Source organism: Durio zibethinus, chromosome 4, assembly GCF_047325235.1.
Source record: "Durio zibethinus cultivar Kanyao isolate XHJ-2024 chromosome 4, ASM4732523v1, whole genome shotgun sequence".
Taxonomy (NCBI): Eukaryota; Viridiplantae; Streptophyta; class Magnoliopsida; order Malvales; family Malvaceae; genus Durio; species Durio zibethinus.
The window spans coordinates 31997633-32018502 of NC_143165.1; the positions used below are offsets into that span (position 1 = coordinate 31997633).

Sequence of the window (20870 nt, forward strand, 5' to 3'; positions counted from 1 at the left end):
TTTAAAGTAATCCGATTATGAAAGAAAATGTCAAATTTTTAATAATATCCAAAATCTTGAAATAAAAAATTCATGGTTTTCTATGATATTTTAAGATTTTGATAAAAAAAGTTATCTTATTTTCAAATTTAAATTAATTAAATAATTTTTCATATATCTATTACCTTTTAAAAAAATAAGTTTGGAACTCAATTTTATATTTTTTTATATTTATCTTATTTTAATTTAGTTTTAATATGTAACAAGCGTATTAAAGAAGAAACGCTTTAATTATCACATGTTAAAATTTTGTTTAAGTTCTTGAAAATTTTGTTATGCCATAATTAATTATTAATTACAGTTTGATAAAAATTCAAGTGATTATTAATATGGTGTTTCAATGGAAAAAAGCTTTAATTGATAATCCTTGAAACGTTTTAATTAATAATCAATTAAAGCGTTTCTTTAAGCAAATATATTATTTTATGTTTTTTTAACATATTTACAAGACCTTTTCAAATAAGGCTTTTTTTTTTCAAATGCTTTATTTGATAGACGATATTTTAAAATTATTATAAATTCAAATAAAGTATTTCTTTTGAACAAATGTCTTATTTGATTTTTTTTAATATATTTATAAAAAAAAAAGCGTTTAGCTATTCTAAATGTTATAATTGATTTTTTTTATATTTTAATATAGCAATTATAACTTGATATTGTTAAATGCTATAATTAGGTATATTTAATTAAAAAAATTAATTTTTTTCTTTTGTTACTAAATGTATCATTTATCATTTGAGTATTTTTTATTAAAATAAAATAAAAGATTACCTACTACTTTGAAGGAGATTAAGTAATTATATATGAATTAATAAATTAAAATTTCCTCAACCGAATAAGTGAATCTAATTACAAGTAACTTGAAAATCAAACAAAACTCTAAACATAAAAAATTTTTAAATATTATATTTTTTATCAAAATCTAAAATTTTACAAACCAGCCTTTTAAAATTAGATAACTATTTATGGATTTTATCCTAAAAATAATTTATCGGATACTGGAACTTATTCAGAGTACAGAGGAAAGGCTGAGAGGAGGTGCAACGTATTATCGGAAGTTGACGTGGAAGTGCCACGTTGGGATGATATTGCTGGCCCCGCAATCCAATGGCTAATATAAGGAGGTGGTGGAAATCAGGTGGAGATGGGCTTACAATACGAGTATGGTTTACCCAATGAAGAAAATTACTAGTACACTAGTATTTTTCTGACTTCGAAGAAAAAATTTTTTACGTTTGCAAATTTTATATTATAAAATTTAATTTTTTTATAATATTGTTGTTTAACATTTTATTTTATAATTAAAAATTCATTTAAAATATAACAAATAAGAGCATTATGCGTTTGAAAAATGAAAAAAAAAGAGAGTATTTTTACTACTCTTATTATAGATAAATTGAATTTGCAAGATCAAACAATAGGAATTACATAAAAAAGACTGTTTTATAGGTATGAAACCATTCAAAGACTGGTAGACTGGTAGAGTCCACATTTTTAATGCAAATGCGGCTGCAAAGATTAAGGTAGCCTAGGAAACTTCGAAAAATCTGGGCGTCTACGCTGAACATATGCTGTCTTCCCCTCATTCCCTTCTTCGGTGCCATAAAAAATTAGTGTGGCATTTCCACCTAGTTCCTGCAAAAGTAGATGAAATAAAGTCATAATTTCTTTTTTTTTTTTTGACTGAACAGTGAAGGATTATTATGATACGGTTTGGTTTAGCCATTTGGTTAAAATAGACTGCTACAATTATCATAATATATAAATTTATAAACTTATCATTAGACATGAGTTAAATGAAATCACTACCAATATTTTTTATTTAGATGTGATTGACCACCTAATTGTATCTTATATGCAAAATAGATATTATGTTCGAAAGTTGATTATGCATGAGAAAAGTTATAATATATTTCTAACGTTTATCCAAATGATGGTACCAATTTGATTTCAAATTATCTAAGCTTGAGTCATTCTTATGATTTTATCAAAAATTTAATATTAAAAATTAACCCTAAAATTCTCAATAGTTTGATAGCGATCTAGGATAATTCTCTCAGCTCAGAAGTATTTATGAAGATTGGTGTCTCACTCTGAAGAGGTTTCGTCGTCGGATTTATTAATTTTTATTCTAAAAAAATTAGTAAAGCCTCTCAATAGTTTGGTAAGGCTCACTTCAAAGTAATCCTCTAATAGTTTAGAGGATAAAAATTATGTTTTATTTATTTGAAAATATATTTCTTTTTTTATTGAAAGGATTTTTTATTTATTATTTGTTTTGTAAAACTATTTTTTTTCTTTTTTTTAAAACTTCTTTTTTTTTTTTTTACTTTTTTTCTCTTTTTAGAAATAAAGATGGTAGAAATAACTCTTTTTTCAAAAAAAAAAAATGAAACCAGAAAATAATAAAAGAAAATAGATTAAAAATAAAATCAAATAAAATCAAAAAATAAAAATAAAATGAAAAAAGAAAAACTTACGATTGAGTCTGGTCGGTACTAGAGTTAGCATGCTAATCCTGAGTCAGGTTCACGCGGATCCTAAGTGGTCAAACCGATATCGTGTAGAGGCGACATATAAGCCAAGTCTAGCGCCTTTTTGCTTAGAAGCCTCTTCCCTCTCTTTTTCTAGCCAATTTTTCCTTTGCCTTATCTCTAGAAAACCCATCGGTAAATTCAATCAGAAATTGAGAATCTCACTGGTTTCTGGGGATGTCGCCAAAAAATTTAACCAAAAACCAAAAAATCCACAGTTTCTGAAAACATGCCAGTTTCTGAAAATCTTATCGAAATCTCGTTGGAAACTTCAACTTTCGTCGAAAAATTTCATTGAAAAATTTAAAGTTCTTCAAAAAAACAAAAAAATTTAAAAAAATCCAAAAGAATTCTCTAATAGCTCTAAACCTTCTCCGAACCTTTTGTAACCTTAAATTCACCTTTAGAAACCTAGAATCATGCCCAAAACTTCAAATTAAATCCTAAATCCCAACTTTTAAATCCCAAAAACCCTTACTGCTAAAATTCTCCCAGACTCTTTTTCAAAAATTTTTTGTGTTTCTATGTGTTCATCCTCAATAAAATCAGTCCAATTTATAGGCAATCTTAAGATTATTTTAAGGAAATGAACAAAATCAATCCAAAGCTTGAATCGTAGGATTGAATTCTATCACAATGGGATTTTAGGTCCTAAGATTTTAGCAATCCCATACTGATACGATTTGGGATTGAAATTTTGACCAAGTGGGATTCTGATCTCAATTCTATTTTTGTTCACGTGTGAATTAAAACCAAAAGGAAAGAAAAAAAGAAAGAACATAAAAGAAAAGAAAAAGAAAATATAATAATAATAATAATAATATTGATATTAATATAACAATGATATATACAAAAATACTAACAAAAGAAAAGAAAAATATAATAATAATAATAATAATAATAATAATAATAATAATAATAATAATAATAATAATAATAATAACAAAATACAGAGAAAATCAGTCTAACTAGGCTTGGACACAGATGGGCCTAATGGGACTAGACACAAATGGGCCTAATTGAGGTTCAGACACAAATGAATGTCTACAGCTGTCACTCTTTGCATATTTTTGTTAAATAAAGATGATGCAAAGACCTAGACACTCACTCTATTCCAGTCAAATCAGCGAGTAAAATCGACCAGTGGTAAACCTCGAGTTGAAAGTAAAATGAACTAACCTGAGTTGAGATCAAGTGACTGGGATGATGCCACGAATTTGAAAGTGATTTGACCTAAATCGAGATTGAATGATCAAGACAATATCGTGAGTCAAAAAATGATCTGACTTGAGTCGAGATCAAATGACTAAGACGATACCGTGAGTCTGAAGGTGACTAAGATCGAGTCGAGATCGTAAATAAATGATCAGGCTGGTGTTGCGAGTCTGAAAATGATCTAATCTAAGTTGAGATCGAATGACTGGGATGATGCTACTAGTCTGAAGGTGACCAAGATTGAGTTGAGATCATAAATAAATGATCGAGCTGGTGTCATGAGTTTGAAAATGATCTAACTTAAGTCGAGATCAAATGATTGAAACGATGTCATGAGTTTGAAGGTGACTAAGATCGAGTTGAGGTCATATATAAATGATCAAGTTGGTGTCGTGAGTCTAAAAATGATCTAACCTAAGTCAAAATCGGATGATTGAGACGACGTCGTAAGTCTGAAGGTGACCAAAATTGAGTCGAAGTCATAAATAAATGACCAAGCTGGTGTCGCAAGTCTGAAAATGATCTAACTTACATCGAGATTAGATGATTGGGACGATATCGTGAGTCTGAAGGTGACCAAGATTGAGTCGAGTCGTTAATAAATAATTAGACTAGTGTCACGAGTCTGAAGATAATCTGACCTAAGTCGAGATTGGATAATTGAATAATGCAATTACATGTTTTATCTGGAATGCAAATGAAACATCAATTGTGATACTAAGGCTTCTGAATTTTTATTTCTGTATATCTTTAGCAAAGAAACCCTCATTCATTACCCTGAATATTTATCTTTACTATGCATTTTAGGGAAAAAAATATCTTTCATTAACATGAATGCACGTCCTTGGTAAAGAAACCATTTTTCACCAATTTGAATGCACATCTTTGGCAAAGCAACCATTTTTCATCAACTTGAAGATGATCTTCATCCCCAAAAGGCTATACTCTTGTTTTGAAAAAGTTCATTTTTGGTCCTTGTCTTTCAATCTTTCAAAGTAACATAATTTTGTATGACTTTGTTCAATTATTAATTATTATCCCAAATCCAAAGTGGGAGATGCAAATTATGCACTTATTCTTTTCATGGCAAGGTATAAAGAGAAAGGACAAAGATATTGGCAATGTATAGAACTAAAAGAGAACAACAAGATGGGTTTTTATTTATCAGGATAAGTAATAAATTACAAATGATGCTATAAAGGTACAAAGAGTGTATTTAAGAGTGGTTATTTAAGGTAGCAATCTTCAAGACAAATGATTAGATAACCATGACAATAAATCTTAGATCTCCTTTAAAAACTCAATCAAAACACAATGCCCCAATGCTTCAAAGCTCTTTGAAATTCACTTTCCTTGGTATGTCTTCCTAAGTGATGCCATATTCTATTCACCCGATTTTGCTTTCATTTAGTTCCAGTTGCTTTTCAAGGTTTTCAACTCGATCATTTTTTTTTATCCAAGCCGCCTTTTTAGGTTTTTAACTTGAACTCTCCCTCTCTTTTTTTATACAAGCTACCTTTTTGGGTTCAACTTGGACTCTTTTTTTTATTTTTTTTATATTTTTTAAAATCAAACAAAGACTTTTTAACTGTATCAGAATTAATAGAACTAGAAAACTCATCTCTATCTATTTCTGACAAAATTAAAGCTTTTTCTGAAAAGGCTCTTTTTACAATATATGGTCTTTTTCAATTCGGGATCCATTTTCTTCTATTATCATGTTGACTTAAAAGAATTCTTTTCAACACTAACTTTTCTTTTCGAAACTGATGAGGTTTGACCTTTTTATCATGAGCTCTCATTATTCTCTTTTGATACAATTGGTCATTACAGAGTGCTATCAATCTCTTTTCCTTAATAAAGTTTAATTGCTCATAGCGTTCATAAATCTATTCATCTTCTTCTAATCCCACTTCCATTCTTAGTGATGGCATTTCTATTTCTACTGGCAATACAGTCTCTATTCCATAAACCGGGGAAAAAGGAATTGCCCTAGTAGAGGTGTGTACGAAAGTTCAATATGCATGTAGAGCAAAAGGTAATTTCTTGTGTCAATCTTTGTATATTTCAATCATCTTTTTTAGAATTCTTTTGATATTTTTATTTGTAGTTTCTACTACCCCATTCATTTTTGGACGATATGGAGTTGAATTGTGGTGTTAAATCTTGAATTGAACATATACTTCTTGCATTATCTTGTTATTTAAATTCTTGGCATTATTTGAGATTATTCTTTTTGAAAGCCTATATCTGTAAATTATTTCTCTTTTGATGAACTTGTAGATCATTGATCTAGTCACAGTTATGAAAGAAGCAGCTTCAACCCATTTAGTGAAGTAATCAATCATCACAAAAATGAATCTATTCCTGTTTAAAGCCTTTGGTGTGATAGGCCTAATTACATCCATCTCTCATATAAAAAATGATCAAGGTAATGTTATAACATGTAAAGCATTGGGCAGAACATGAATCTTGTTAACATAAATTTGTCACTTGTGACATTTTCAAGTATAATCAATGTAATCTTTTTTCATTGTCAACCAGTAATATCCAACTCGCATAACCTGTCTTACCATCATATGTCATTTGCATGTGTTTCACATACGCCATTGTGAACTTTTTTAATAATCTTTTTGGCTTTAAAGGCACTTACGCAGCGTAATAACACTTGGTTTTTACTTTTTTTATACAAAATTTTTTCATCTAAAAAGAATACCATAACCAATCTTCGCAAGGTTCTCTTATCACTTTTTGTGATCTGGATACTGCTGATTCTTTAGATATCATATAATATCATGATACCAAGGCTAACCATCCTCATTTTCTTCCAAGTTGGTACAATATACTGGCATGTCCTGATATCTAATATGATAGGTTAAATTTTAATAGTATCACCAATCTGTACCATTACAGTCAAAGTAGCCAAGGCATTTGCAATATGAATTTTTTTTTTTTGATACAAGTGTTCAAATTGAATTGCTTTGAATTGTTTACACAGCTTTAAGATGTATTTGTGGTAAGGGATGTGTTTGGAATCCCTTGTTTTTCATTCATCTTTTAGTTGATAAATAACTAGAGTTAAATCTTTAAACACTTTTAATGTTTTAATTTTTCTGTCTAAAGCAGCATGAAATCCTATAACACAAGCCCCATATTCAACTACATTATTGGTGTAGTTAAAGTTCAATCTTACTGTAATAGGATAGTAATGCTCTGTTGGAGATATTAAGATTGCTCCGATCCTGTGCCCTATGGGATTGGTGGCCCCATTGAAATATATCCTCTATATCTCTTCATCATCATCATCTTCTTCTAACTTTGAAATGGACATTAGTTCTTCATTTGAAAAATTAAGCTTCATGGGCTCATAATCATCAGCGACTTTATCTGTCAAGAATTTAGCAATGACACTTTCTTTAATTACCTTTTGGCTTACATATACTACATCATATTCAAAAAGCATCACCTGTCACCTTGCAATTCTTCCTGATAGTAATGGTTTCTTGAAGATGTATTTGATGAGATCCAGTTTAGCTATAAGTTAAGTTGTGTGGTGGAGCATATATTGCTTAAATCTTTTAGCTATCCACGTCAAAGCACATCATATTTTCTCTAGTGATGAATACTTAGACTCATATACTATGAATTTTTTGCTTAGGTAATGAATAACTTTTTCTTTCTTGTCAGATTTATCTTGTTGGCCCAGCACACATCTCATTGATCCCTCATATACTACTATATATAGAATCAATGGTTTTCCTGGAATAAGGGGTGCTAATATTAGAGGATTTGATAAATATTATTTAATCTTATCGAAAGTTTTTTGACATTGTTCATTTCACTCTTCAAGATTATTCTTCTGAAAGAGTTTGAAAATGAGATCATATTTAAGAGTAAGCTGAAAAATGAATTGGGAGTTATAGTTCAATCTGCTTAAGAAACCTTGAACTTCATTTTGTGTGCTTGGAGGACATAAATTTTGGATAGCTCAAATTTTATCTGAATCCACTTCTATCATTCTGTCACTGATTATAAATCCTAACAGTTTCTTTGATTTGGCCTCGAATGTATATTTGGCTGGATTCAATTTAAGCTAAAACTTCCTCAATCTTTCAAATAATTTTTTGAAATTAACTATATGATCCTCTCCCTTTCGAGATTTGATAATCATGTCATCCACATAAACTTTAATCTCTTTATGTATCATATCATAAAAGAGTATTATCATTGCTCTTTGATAGATTACTCCGGTATTTTTTAGCCCAAAAGGCATAACTTTGAAATAAAAATTCTCTACATAGTCATGAAAGTGGTTTTCTTCATATCATCTCGAGCCATCTTTATCTAATTATAACTAGATAATTCATCATGAAAGAGAATATTGAATGTCGAACTATATTATCTATCAAAGTATTAATGTAAGGTAGAGAAAAATTATCTTTAGGGCTAGCTCTATTTAGATCTCTATAGTTTACACACATTCGCACCTTTTCATCATTTTTGGGGATAGGTACTATATTAGCCACCCATTCAATTTATTTGGCCACTGACAACAAGCCTGCATCAAATTGCTTTTTAACTTTCTCTTTGATTTTCAATAACATTTTTGGTTTCATTCTTCTTAGCTTTTGTTGCACTGATTTGTATCTTGGTCTCAATGGTAGCCTATGCTTCACTATTTCAATGCTAAGTCCGAGCATATCTTGAGAATAAAATATCAATCTTGACTTCGTTCTTATTCTCGGCATTATCCAAATTGATCAATTCAACAATTTCTTGATGAGGCTTAATTGATTTATCTTCCTGTTCAATTAGCTTCATTAAATCCAAAACAGTGTATTCTTCAAAAAAATTTTTAGTATCAAGTTCATCGGTATTAATTAAATTTTTAAAGTTAAACCCTGGATCATTGTCATGATTACCTTCACATTCATTTGGGGACCTGAAAATCAATAGAATAGGAAATATTAGAAAGAAATTTTGATGGGGTGATGAATGAAATGGAAGAAATGAACAAAATGCATGCTCTTACTTTTATTGACATAATGAAAAATAAAAGGCCCAAACATAAAAGTTCATCCAAATACTTTTGGACATAAGCAATTAGGAGATATGATTACATTGAAGGAAAATAAGAAACAATAGGCATTTGGATGCCCTTTAATTGTGCAATTCATATCTTGGCGGGCATGGGTAAACCTAGGCTTCCTCATATTGACTTTCATCATCCACCATATGAATGAATAGCTTAGCAAAAGCTTCCTCCCATTTTGGTTCTTCTTTTATCTCTTCTTCAGCTTCTTGGTGCATGTATCCTCTAAAAATGAAGGTTTCATTCAAATAGAAAAAGATCATTGATTCTTTCTTTACCTTTTTATTGTTGTTCTGCATTTTCTCTGTTTCATAACCCAATCTAGATATGCAATTGTAATATTTAATCTTAGGAATCTCTCTTATCCTTTGTAGGCTTTTGCCTAGGCTGAACCTGATACTCTAACTTTTGTTAACCATCTGATTGATCATAATATGACTGAATTTAAGCCCTTCGCCTATTACATTAACAAGTTCAAAAGATTTGTAAGAGCATTTCAATGATTCTTCTGCTACTTTCACATGTAAGGCATTTATGAGTTAGGTCACTAGTAAATTTTCTTCCCCAACCACAATCACCAACTATCTTTCCACATTAAATTTGATCTTTTGATATAGTGAGGAAGGGATGACACCTGTTTTGTGGATCCATGACTTTTTCAATAAACAACTATATGATGGAGAGATATCCATAACTTGAAATTTTATATTGAAGATACATGGCCTAATCTGAATAGGTAGCTCAACCTCTTCTAAGATTTCTCGTCTAGTCTCATCAAATGCTCAGACTACTATTTGACTATCTTAGACATGAGACATATCAAAAGGCAACTTAGCTAAAGTGAACACGGGCATTACATTAATAGTTGATCCATTATCAATGAAGACTTTTACTACTATGTGGTCCTTACATTTGATAGTGATGTGTAATGCCTTAGTGCTCCTTCTATCCTTAAGCGAAATTTCATCATCATTAAAAGAGATATGATGTGGCACCACTAGATTCCCTGCCAAGTGATTCACATATTTCACTGATACATTATGAGCCACATAAGCTTAATTTAATACTTTTAACAAAGCATTACAATGCGATTATGAGTTTAGAAAAAGTGAAAGTAAAGAAATCCTAGTTGCATCTTATCCAATTGTTCCACCACAGAATATTCACTATGCTTTACTAACTTTAAAAACTCTCAAGCCTCCTTTTTAGGCACCAACTTTGAGATTTTTAAAATTTTTGATTCAATTTGCTTCTCATTTCTTTTTCTCATTTTTTTTAAAGTATCTGAGGTATAACATCTTTCACTTCTAGTTATGCCCTCAACACTAGTTATATGAGTAGTTTAACCTTTCGATATATCCTTTTGCTGCCTCTAGGTTATCACCTCACACTCATATCTCTAAGGTACCACTTTATTATCTTTATAAAAAAAAGAGGCGTAAGACTCTGAAAGCTACTGGTTTGGGGATGAACTTGCCTTCAGCTATTTATGGCTATTTCTTACAACACATAATGATAAGTTTTAGCACCCATCTATCTGTCATAGCCACCCTAATATTTTTCAAGGCTATTGATTCCTTATATAACTCTATCATGTAAGAGTCTATTAATTTTTGTAGCTCTTGGTGAAATTATTGACATTTTTTAATAAAATACCTTGGAGCTCCATTGAGATATTTACACCTTTGATTAGGGATGCATCCTCCCCTATAGGTGCATGAAATCACCGGTTGTATTAGTTCAGCTCCATATAAAGCATCATAAAGCTAGTTAAATGGCATTGTAATCTCTTCTACCTTTTTTTTACATACCTTTTATCTTTGTCTAGGGCATTGACTGTATGATTGGGTAAAAGATTCTCACTAACATTAAGTGCTGAGCTCCCACTGATATCAAAATTTATCAACCATTCTTTAATCAAATGCTGCACATTTTGTTTTGAAAAAAGGTAATTTTCAATAAAATGGCTCGTTACTCCATAATAGTAGTCATAATGGGCAGTGGCATTATACCATTTGGGATAAAGAAATTCGGGCTGTTTGGTAAAGACAAGAGTAATTAGATGGATCTTATAGAGTTTTTGATATAACTCTATGTAGCTTATGGGTATAGGATCAAAAGTGAGTATTTTCCTAGTTCGTAGTTTTCTGGTATTACTTGTAATACTGACTGGGTGAGCGGAGGATCTTGGTGAAGATGGATAAGATAGTCGAGTGGATGATTAGTAAGGAAATGTAGAGGTATAGTTTATCGTGTAGTGGTATGTAAGGTAGGTTAGCTAAGAGCAGCTTATCAATTGCTACCTCTTAAGACTCACAGCTTGAGTCTCACTTTCTTTCTTCTTAGGTGCTCTTTTAAAAGACTCACCTTCTTTAAGTTTACCATTTTTTATGGTATTTTCGATAATCTCTCCCAAAATCACCATATTAGCAAAGTTTTTGGTCACATTTATTATTATTCTTTTATAGCATGACGACTTTAAAGTGTTCACAAACAATACTGTAATTTTTTTATCAAAAAAGGTTATACTTGAATAGCTATATCCTATTATCTTTGAGCATATTCTTGAAAGATTCAGATGCCTTTTTTTCATTACCTGCAAAGAAAAAGGTTCGAGGCCATGTCGATAATATGACGATACTGATTGATGAAGGATCGAGTCAAATTTTTTCATGTCTTTATTTGAGTCTCATCCAACTGGACATACCATCTTGCTGTAGACCCAATTAAACTGTCTTGAAAGACATGCATAAATAATTTTTCATTACTAGCATGTGTTGTTATTTTACAACAGTACATAGTGATATGTGTAATAGGCATTTAGTACTGTCATATTTTTTAAACTTCGGTGCTTTAAACTTGGGTGGCATCACCATGTTTGGTACAAGGTAAAGTCCCACTACATCCATGGATCCATAAAAATCAATTTCCTTTACAGCCTTTAATCTTTCTTTAAGCATGTTAATGGCCTAATCAATCTTAGAATTCTTCAAGGGCATAATTGTTTGTGCTTTCTTTTTCTCCTTTGTATCATCTGTAATAAGGAGTTGAATGGGCTTCGCTATCTTTTTGGCAAAAATAAGATTATCATAACTCTAAATGTTTTCATGGCTAGGTGTATAAGACATTCCTGAATAATTGTATTTTGGAAAAATTGCCTGTTAGGGTTGGAATACTATGACAATTTAGGTTTGTTATGGATTAAAGCCTGAAGGATATGCTGATTCAGTAACCTCTTATGAAGTATCTTCTTTCATCGATTTTTCTTTACTTACTTTTTTAAGGCTTTTAAAATCTTGCTTAACTTTTCCTCTAGTGCCTTTTAAGCTTTTTCTATCCTTTCAAGGTGACTTGTATTATCCTGTTTCATCTTTCTAGCTTAAGCCCGTGTATTGTATTGATGTGTAGCTATTCGTGCACCTTAGTACCACAATTAAAGATTCAATGATAATGTCATGAACGAATAAATGAGTATGATGCAAATGCATGAAAAAAAAAGAAGAGAAAAAAAAATATTTGCCCCTTAAAAAAAATTCAACAAAAAAAAACTTTCATTTATTCTACAAGAATCTATTTTACATCAAATCTAATACTAGTCCTTTATAAAAATGCCTAACTTATATTGATCCTTAGCCTTCTCAATGAAGTCTAACCGTTTTTGTCCATGCTCCTCTGTTGGTGTAAACGAAACTCTTAATGCCACAACCTTTTTTTACCATATCCCTGCTTTGATTGCGACTTTGTCTATCTGAGCTTTGAAGTGCTCTATGTATATTTGTCTTCCTAAATTTTCTCTTTTGCCGTATCACATCTAATAGGATAACTTTTTATGCCTTTTTGTGAGAGTTCTAGCATGATTTTTTTATTCATTCAGCTTTAATGTTAGAGTCAAAATGTGGTCTGAAAGCCATTGATTCTTTTACTCAACCTTCATAAAAGCATATTCTATTTAGGCACACTCTTATTTTAACTTTTCATTCTCACGAGTTAGCTCTATGTTATTTATTTTTTTGACTTATACCTATATGCGCAACCTCTTATGCTCCCGTCGTAGCTCATTCAACTCTTTAAGGGCATTATCTCGTTCTCTAACAACTTTTCAAGCTTTACTGTATTCCTTAAAGATCCTATGGACTTGGATTTCTAATTTTTTTGCTTTATTTTACCATTGGTCCTTTTTTTCCTGCAGCTTTAAAATTTCTTGCTTCAGTTTCTCTTTCTCCATTTCATACTCTAACTCAGAAAGCTTATTATCTAACTCTTGGCCCATTGGTAAGTGATGCTTTCAAGGCATAAATGTAATCTTTTGACCCTTTTTATTTCTTCAAATCAGATATCCCTGAGTGACTCTATCAGTGAATGGTCTTGGGCTGACTCTCTTAAGCTTTTTCTAGGCCTTAATCATGCTATCAATCTTTTGAAAAGTTTTGGACTCCCCATATGAATAGTCAAACTGGTTGAGCTTGAAGGTCATAAAGGTAAATTGTTCGACTTCATGCTATCTCCTTACCATTAATGATGCATAGCTCGTTGGTCCCTATAGACCTAAAAATGAAACCCTTGTCTCTTTTCCATATTGATACAACATAGGTTTTCTGTCCTTCCACAGAGCTAACCATTTTACCTGACCCATTGTGCACCCTTGCAGTAGACACTTTCACTTCTTTTGAGTCTTTACTTTTGGCCAAATGCTCTAACAGAACTCCGTAATCGGACTCTGAGTGTATAAAGCTTGGAAAATGCGTTCTTCTTGCATTCAAAATGACTTTTCATCCATATATATAATAAGGGTATGCAATCCATGAAACGTGCTTTATCATTCAACCTATAAAAATTTAGAGATTTGATAGTTTCTGCTAAGATAGTTGGTGAATAATTACACTTTTTTTTTCAATATGTTAAAATAAATCAACCACTTCCACCTCAATATGGCTTAAAATCTTAGGGAAAATTACCAATCCATATATGGCAAGAGCAAATGTATCCATTCCCTGACCATCATCTGAATGCTTGACAATAAAATCTCAGAGTTCTTCTCATGGAATACTCTTGTGATCTCCCTTCTCTCGGATGTATGAATTTATGACTTTTTTTCCTACTCCTAAGATTTGGCCCAACTTTCTATGACTTCTTGATTTATGTTTCTTCATGTATATTCTATCTGGATACAGTAAATGCATACCCACTAAAGTTGAATACTCTTTTATTATTGGTATTAAATTAATCTCATTAAAGATGAAACATCAGCAAGAAGGATCCCAAAATTGTATCATCATCTTGATAAGTGAGTAATCAACCTCCACTGATAACAAATATGCAATATGCCCAAACTTCTCACAAAAAGCATCTTGCCTTGAAGGGGTCATACAATTAACATGTTTGATAGGCTTTTCAAATCATTATGTTTGAGGAGTAGGCGAACTTCTCTTGATAGTATAAAGACATAACCCTGTGGTAAGCAATCTCTTTCTTTTCGCTGCTTCTTTTCTAATTCTATCTTCACCTCTATAGGAGAGTCACATTTGAACAGCATAAATGAGGTATAAACCTAACGTTCTGTGGAATCCACGAGGATTTTTGTTAAAATAGCTTTGAGGTAAAAATACTATGTAATCTGTAAACATGTTCATGAATGTGCACAAAAGGAAAAGAAATAAATGAAGACAAGAAAATTAGTTAGTCACTTCAATAAAACATAAAGTAAACATCACATAGCAATTAAAATAACAACATGACTTAGAATTTTGGATTATTTACAAAGGGTGGGAAGATAAAAGCTCTATGGTTGGGTTCTTAAAGTTAACTATATGCGATTTGGGTTAATTCTAAAAGGTTTCCAAATTATTCCTTACATCACGATCCATTACAGATTAGTAAGGCACTTTAATCCTCATCCATAATAGGCTACAAGCAAAAATGATTTAATTTGACTGAAAGTGTTTCGCAGGCCTATGCGAAGACATGAAATCTCATAAGGGTATAGATACTTCACTCCCTCCTAAAGGTAGAGCTCAGGTGGAGGGCTTATGTTATACACATGTTGATGAATGATAGATATATATATATATATATATATATACAAATAATAAATATTTAAGCAAATATGAACAACTAAATAAGTAGATATATATAAAGAAAATAAATAATAAAGTAGATATAAGCAATAAAAAGGAATAAAATAATTTTAAACTTATTAAGCAAGGCTTGGATAATAAGAAATCATTTACTGGCTTGACTCTCAATGTCTCCAGTAGAGTTGTCAAACTATCATAACGTATAGATCTGTAGATCTACCACTAAACATGGGTTAGATAGAGTCACCACCAATCTTTTTTGCCTAAGTATGATTGGCCACCTGATTGAACTTGATTTGCAAAATATATGTCAGGTTCGAAAGACGGTTATGCATGAAAAAAGTTGTAGTTACCCCACAACGTTCATCTAAATGATGGTACAAATTTGATTTCAAATTATCCAAGCCTAGGTCATTTTTATAATTTTATCAAATAATTTAATATTAAAAATTAACCCTAAAATTATTAATAGTTTGGTAGCAATTTAGGATAAATTCTCTCATCTCATAAGTATTCATGGAGATTAATGTCTCACTCTGAAAAAGCTTTGTCGTTGGATTTATTAATTTTTATTTTAGAAAAATTAGTGAAGCCTTCCAATAGTTTGATAAGGCTCACTTCAAAGCAATTCTCCAATAGTTTAGATGATAAAAATTATTTTTTGTTTATTTAAAAATATTTTTTTTTTATTGGAAGGATTTTTTTATTTATCATTTTTTTGTAGAACTATTTTCTTTCTTTTTCTTTTTTTTATAACTTTATTTTTTTTTTACTTTTTTTCTTTTTTAGAAATAAAGGTGGTAGAAATAACTCTTTTTTTAAAAAATGAAACCAAAAAATAATAAAAGAAAATAGGTTAAAAATAAAATAATATCAAATCAAATCAAAAAATAAAAATAAAATGGAAAAAGAAAAACCTTAATCAGATCGGGTCGATTTCAAGGTCATTACGCGGATCCTAAACGATTAAAATGACGTTGTGTAGAGACAATATATAAGCCAGGTCCAACGTCTTTCTACTAAAAAGTCTCTTCCCTTATCTCTCTCTAGCTGATTCTTCCTCTGTCTTCTTTCTAGAAAATCCATCGATAATCGAAAACTTAGAATCTCATCGATTTTTAGGGATGTCATTGAAAAATTCAATCAAAAACTAAAAAACTCATTAATTTTTGAAAAACGTGTTGGATTCTGAAAATCTTGCCAGAATCTCATTAGAAACTTCAATCTTCACCAAAAAATTTTGTCGAAAAATTCAAAGTTCTTCAAAAAAAAAAAAAAAACCCAAAAAAATTTTAAAAAAATCCAAAAAAATTCCCTGATAGCTCTAAACCTTCCCTAAACCTTCTATAACTTTAAATTCACCTCTAGAAACCTAAAATCACACCCAAAACTTCGAATTAATCCCTGAATCCCAACTTCTAAATCTCAAAAACCCATACTGCCAAAATTCTTCTAGATTCTTTTTCAAAATTTTTTTATGTGTTTCTGTGTGTTCATCCTCTGTAAAACCAATTCAATTTATAGGCAGTCTTAGGATCCGTTTAAGGAAAGGGACAGAATCAATCCCAGGTTTAAATCTTGGGATTGAATTCTATCATGACGGGATTTTAGGTTCCAAGATTCCAGCAATCACATGTTGATATGATTTGGCATTGAAGTTTTGACCAAGCGGGATTCTGATCTCGATTATATTTTTGTTTACGTGTGAATTAAAACAAAAAAGGAAAGAAGAAAAGAAGAAAAAAAAGAACATGAAAGACAAGAAAAAGAAAAAGAAAATAATAATAATAATAATATAGAGGAAATCAATCCAACTAGGCCTGAACACAGACGAACCTAATGGGCTTGGACACGAATGAGCCTAATTGAGGTCTAGACATAAATGGGTGTTTACAGCAACAATGAAATACAAGTACCTGTAGTCCAGCATGGCCATCATCGACTGCATTAAGAGCTGATTTCAGCACTCGAATTGCTGTTGGACTGTTTCTTAAGATCTCTCTGCACCATTTAATTGTTTCTTGCTCTAATTTCTCTAGCTGGTGAGGAATTGATTAATGGGAGAAAATGAGGAGATGGTGATTAGTTCATGGAAGAGGCAAAGAGGACTGTTAATAACGAGAACAACTAACCGGCACAACAGCATTGACAAGTCCCATTTTCTCTGCCTCAGAAGCTGTGTAAAATCTTGCAAGAAACCACATTTCGCGTGCCTTTTTAGGTCCAATCTGTTTATCCAAATCCAGACCACACACTGTTCAGATTGCGTATAAAACAGAGAACAAATATCATATGTGCCCAATAAAAGCTGACATCTTTCTTACTGCTTACCAAACGAGACATAATGGAACTTCCATAACCAGCATCAAAACTTCCTACCTGTGGCATATGCAATCAGATAAAAGTAATCAGCGTAAAAACATTAACAAAAGTAGCATAAGCACCTTGCACCAGAATTTGAAGCGGGAATTTTGGTACAAGGAAATAGACTTTTGAGTCTTGACTGTGGTCTGCAACCACCATCCTAGAAGCAAAACAACAAAATCAACCAAGCAGGGGCTAAAGAAGGGCATTCCCAGCGAGCTTTTTTACATGAAATAACAGAACATATGTTTGTAATCACCTTGGGACCAGTTTGGCCAAAAATAGCATTATCGGCAGCAATGGTCAGGTCACAAACCATATGTAACACATGTCCTCCTCCAACAGCATAACCAGCAACCTGGCTTATAATATCGTCAGCAATTTAAAGACCAAAACGAAATCGGAACAACAAAGGCATGAATATTGTCATTATGTTTGAATAAGAAAAACAAATCACCATTGCTATCACTGGTTTCGGAAGACGCCTAATTTGTACCTGCAATTGCATTAAAATCAAGATAGATAAGAGTAACTAATAAATTAAAGAATCAGAGATGTTTAATGGGGGAAAAATACAAGGTGTTGCCTTCAGCATGTGTGAAATTTGTACCTGAAGATCTAAAACATTAAGGCGGCCAAAGTTTTCAAAATCAGCATAACCATCCGCTTTTCGCAACGCTTGGTCACCCCCGCTACAAAATGCCTTGCTTCCCTGCAGCATCAGATTATCATGTAGTATCAAAAGGATTCAAATAGCGGTCGGATAACGGTGTCACGGCCGCAATTTCGTGGTCGCGCCACTATCTACCACCGTTATTGGAGAAAAAACGGAAGAGAATTTGAATCTCGTCTATAGCAGATGAATTGCGATCATAAATTACGGTATAATGGTGAATAGCGACAATAGCGGTCCGTTATTGCCGCTATTCTTATTTTCATTCAAAAATTCAAAAAAAAAAAATTTGATTTTGTTTAAAAACTTAAAATAAAAACAACAAGAAAGAAAATAAACATCAATTTACAAATTCAGAAAAAAAAACCCATAAAACTTAAACTTAAAAAAAAATCAATTCTCTCAAGTTCAACTTCAATCAAAATTAAGTATATGCAATTTAAAGTAATCAATTAATTCAACACTCAAATTATTTTTTTTTTAATTTTCAAATTTGTCATGATTTTGTGTGTTTGGGATTTTTTTTTTTTTAATTTTCAAATTTGTCATAATTTTGTGTGTTTGAGATTAGATTGGACTATGTTACATTGATAGAATGAGACAAGAGTTGTTGAGACTTAAAATAAGAGATAAGAGATGAGAGTGAAACTTAAAGTTTATAGAAACAACAGATAGCACACACCAAATAAAAAAAGAACTGAGAGATTGGGATGAGGATAAAGATTTGAAAAAAAAAAATTATTGAATGCAAGGTGAAGGGATAAGAAGTTATGTGGGTCTGTGCAATTTAGTCAAGAGACAAGAGAAGTAGACTTGAGGTTATTATTGTTGAAAATCGACCATAACATTGAGGTTGTCAAGTTTGATTTACTGTAAGTTCATAAAAAACAATTCTTTTGACTCATAAATAATAATGTTCTTACTTAATTTATGAATACCTAATCACTTATTATTTGATTTATGCATAATATAATTTGATAATAATTTGATAAGTACGGTAATTAAATAATTAAATATATTATTCGTTATGATTATTTATTTTTTATATATTTATTTATCTCTTTTTATTTTTAATTATCATAAAAATAATTTTTTAAATATGAATATTTTACTAAAAATATTTTTTTTTAAATAAATAAAACACATAATATGATATAAATTACTTTAAAAATCATAAAATAAGAGATTTTATGATTAATAATTAAAATTATCATATTTTATAGCAAGTTGAGTAAAATTAAAAAAAATTCATGATCGCAATAATCATAGTGACCGCAAAGGTCTTCATTATATCTGTAACCGTGATAAACGCGATATGACCGAAAACGTGACTGTTACCGTAATTTAAATCCTTAGTATCAACATTAAAAAAAAAAGTTAATAATTTGCGGATACGATGGACAATGGAAAATTGGAAATTACCTTCCCCGAGAGGATTATGACTCCCAGGGAATTATCATCCCTGGCGTCGTTAAATGCACGTATAAGCTCCTTGATCGTCTGCGGCCGGAACGCATTTCTTCTCTCTGGCCTGTTTATTGTAATCTAAAAAAAACAACAACAACAACAACAATAATAATAACCATTGAGCTTGTTTGCAAAGTCAAACAATGAAGCTGAATGGACCTTCGCAATGCCTTCACCGACGGCCTTTTCATAAATAATATCGATGAATTCTTTCCCATACTCATCACAAGCAGTTTTCCACTCAACCTCATGGCTTGCAACTTCACCATGGATTCTACGGTAGCTATCATTCATCGAAGCCTTAGAGAACCCAATGGAACCACGGCTCCAACTGGAATTCGACCCTAAACCGACCTGCAGGAGATGGTTTGAGACGGTTGCAATCCTCCTTGTCACGGCGTTGAGTTCCTTGTCTGAAATATGCGCCATTGTAGGAGTTCAGGAAATGTCGGTAAGAAGAGATATGGTTTAGCTTTGACTTTAAAATTTTGAAGATTTGGTGTGATTTAAAAATGGAATTATTGAAGCGAAGAGTGGGCTTGAAAGAGGGGAAATAGTATTTTAGATCGGATAAGATAAGATGTCGCTTACAGACGCTACAACCAGATGCGGTTTGAACATTGGTCTGAGTCTATCGAAGTGCACCGTTTCATCAGCTGCTGCCCCTATAAATATATAAAATATAAACAAATGATACGGGCTATTATTTGTTCATGTCAAATGGAATTATTTAAAATTAAATTAATTGAATTATAATATTTTATTTTCAGTAAATTAACTGAATTTATTAATTTTAAAATTTAATTAATCAACTTTAATTTATTTAATTCTTGAATTAATTTAATTATAAAATTCATTTAGATTAAGTTATATTTTAAATTTTAAATTTGTTGATTTAAAATAAATTAAAAAAATAATTTAATAAAATATTTAAATATTATAATATTAAATTAAAAATTCTAATAACTTATAAAATAAATTATTTAAATTTAAAATTTAACTCAATTAATTTATACATCATTTTATAAAAAGGTGATATTTAATGTTTCCTATTTTAATCCGTTTAACTAAAATTAATAATACTATATAGACGACACTTTAACTTTATTTAAAAAAATAATATTATATCGATATCAATTGTTTAAATATATTATTTAAAATTTTTTAATTTAATATAAAAATATTAATAAAAAAATATAAACGTGTATATAATAATATTATTAATAATATATAAAATAAATATATAATATTTTTAAATTTAAAAAAAAATAAATTTAAAAATATATAAAATAATAGCACCATTTTAAGTTTAAAAATATAAAAAAACAATAAAAGGTGGCTAGACAAGCTCTTAAGTTTCAACTTTAATTTTTATATTTTATTCTTTAATTTTATTTTTATTAAGTAAAAAA

At 30.6% G+C, this 20870-nt stretch overlaps 1 protein-coding gene across 4 annotated transcripts; it reads right to left on the reverse strand.

Annotated features, from left to right (window-relative positions):
• Window positions 1-1391: 1391 nt before the first annotated feature.
• LOC111288429 (1,4-dihydroxy-2-naphthoyl-CoA synthase, peroxisomal-like) lies at window positions 1392-20017 on the reverse strand. Of its 4 annotated transcripts, none has more exons than XM_022879313.2 (10): window positions 19618-20017; window positions 19414-19536; window positions 17929-18030; window positions 17776-17814; window positions 17578-17676; window positions 17286-17333; window positions 17087-17182; window positions 16871-16993; window positions 8711-8730; window positions 1546-1674 (listed from the first exon to the last, which is right to left on the reverse strand). In XM_022879313.2, exons 1-9 carry the CDS (start codon window positions 19885-19887, stop codon window positions 8719-8721), a joined length of 912 nt encoding a protein of 303 aa, XP_022735048.1. In that variant the 5' UTR covers window positions 19888-20017; the 3' UTR covers window positions 1546-1674; window positions 8711-8718. The 4 variants fall into 4 exon arrangements, with proteins under 4 accessions (XP_022735047.1, XP_022735048.1, XP_089616035.1 ...); XM_089759909.1 differs by lacking the exon at window positions 1546-1674 and adding an exon at window positions 8499-8591; XM_022879312.2 differs by lacking the exon at window positions 8711-8730 and having other exon boundaries at window positions 1392-1674.
• Between the last annotated feature and the right edge of the window lie 853 nt (window positions 20018-20870).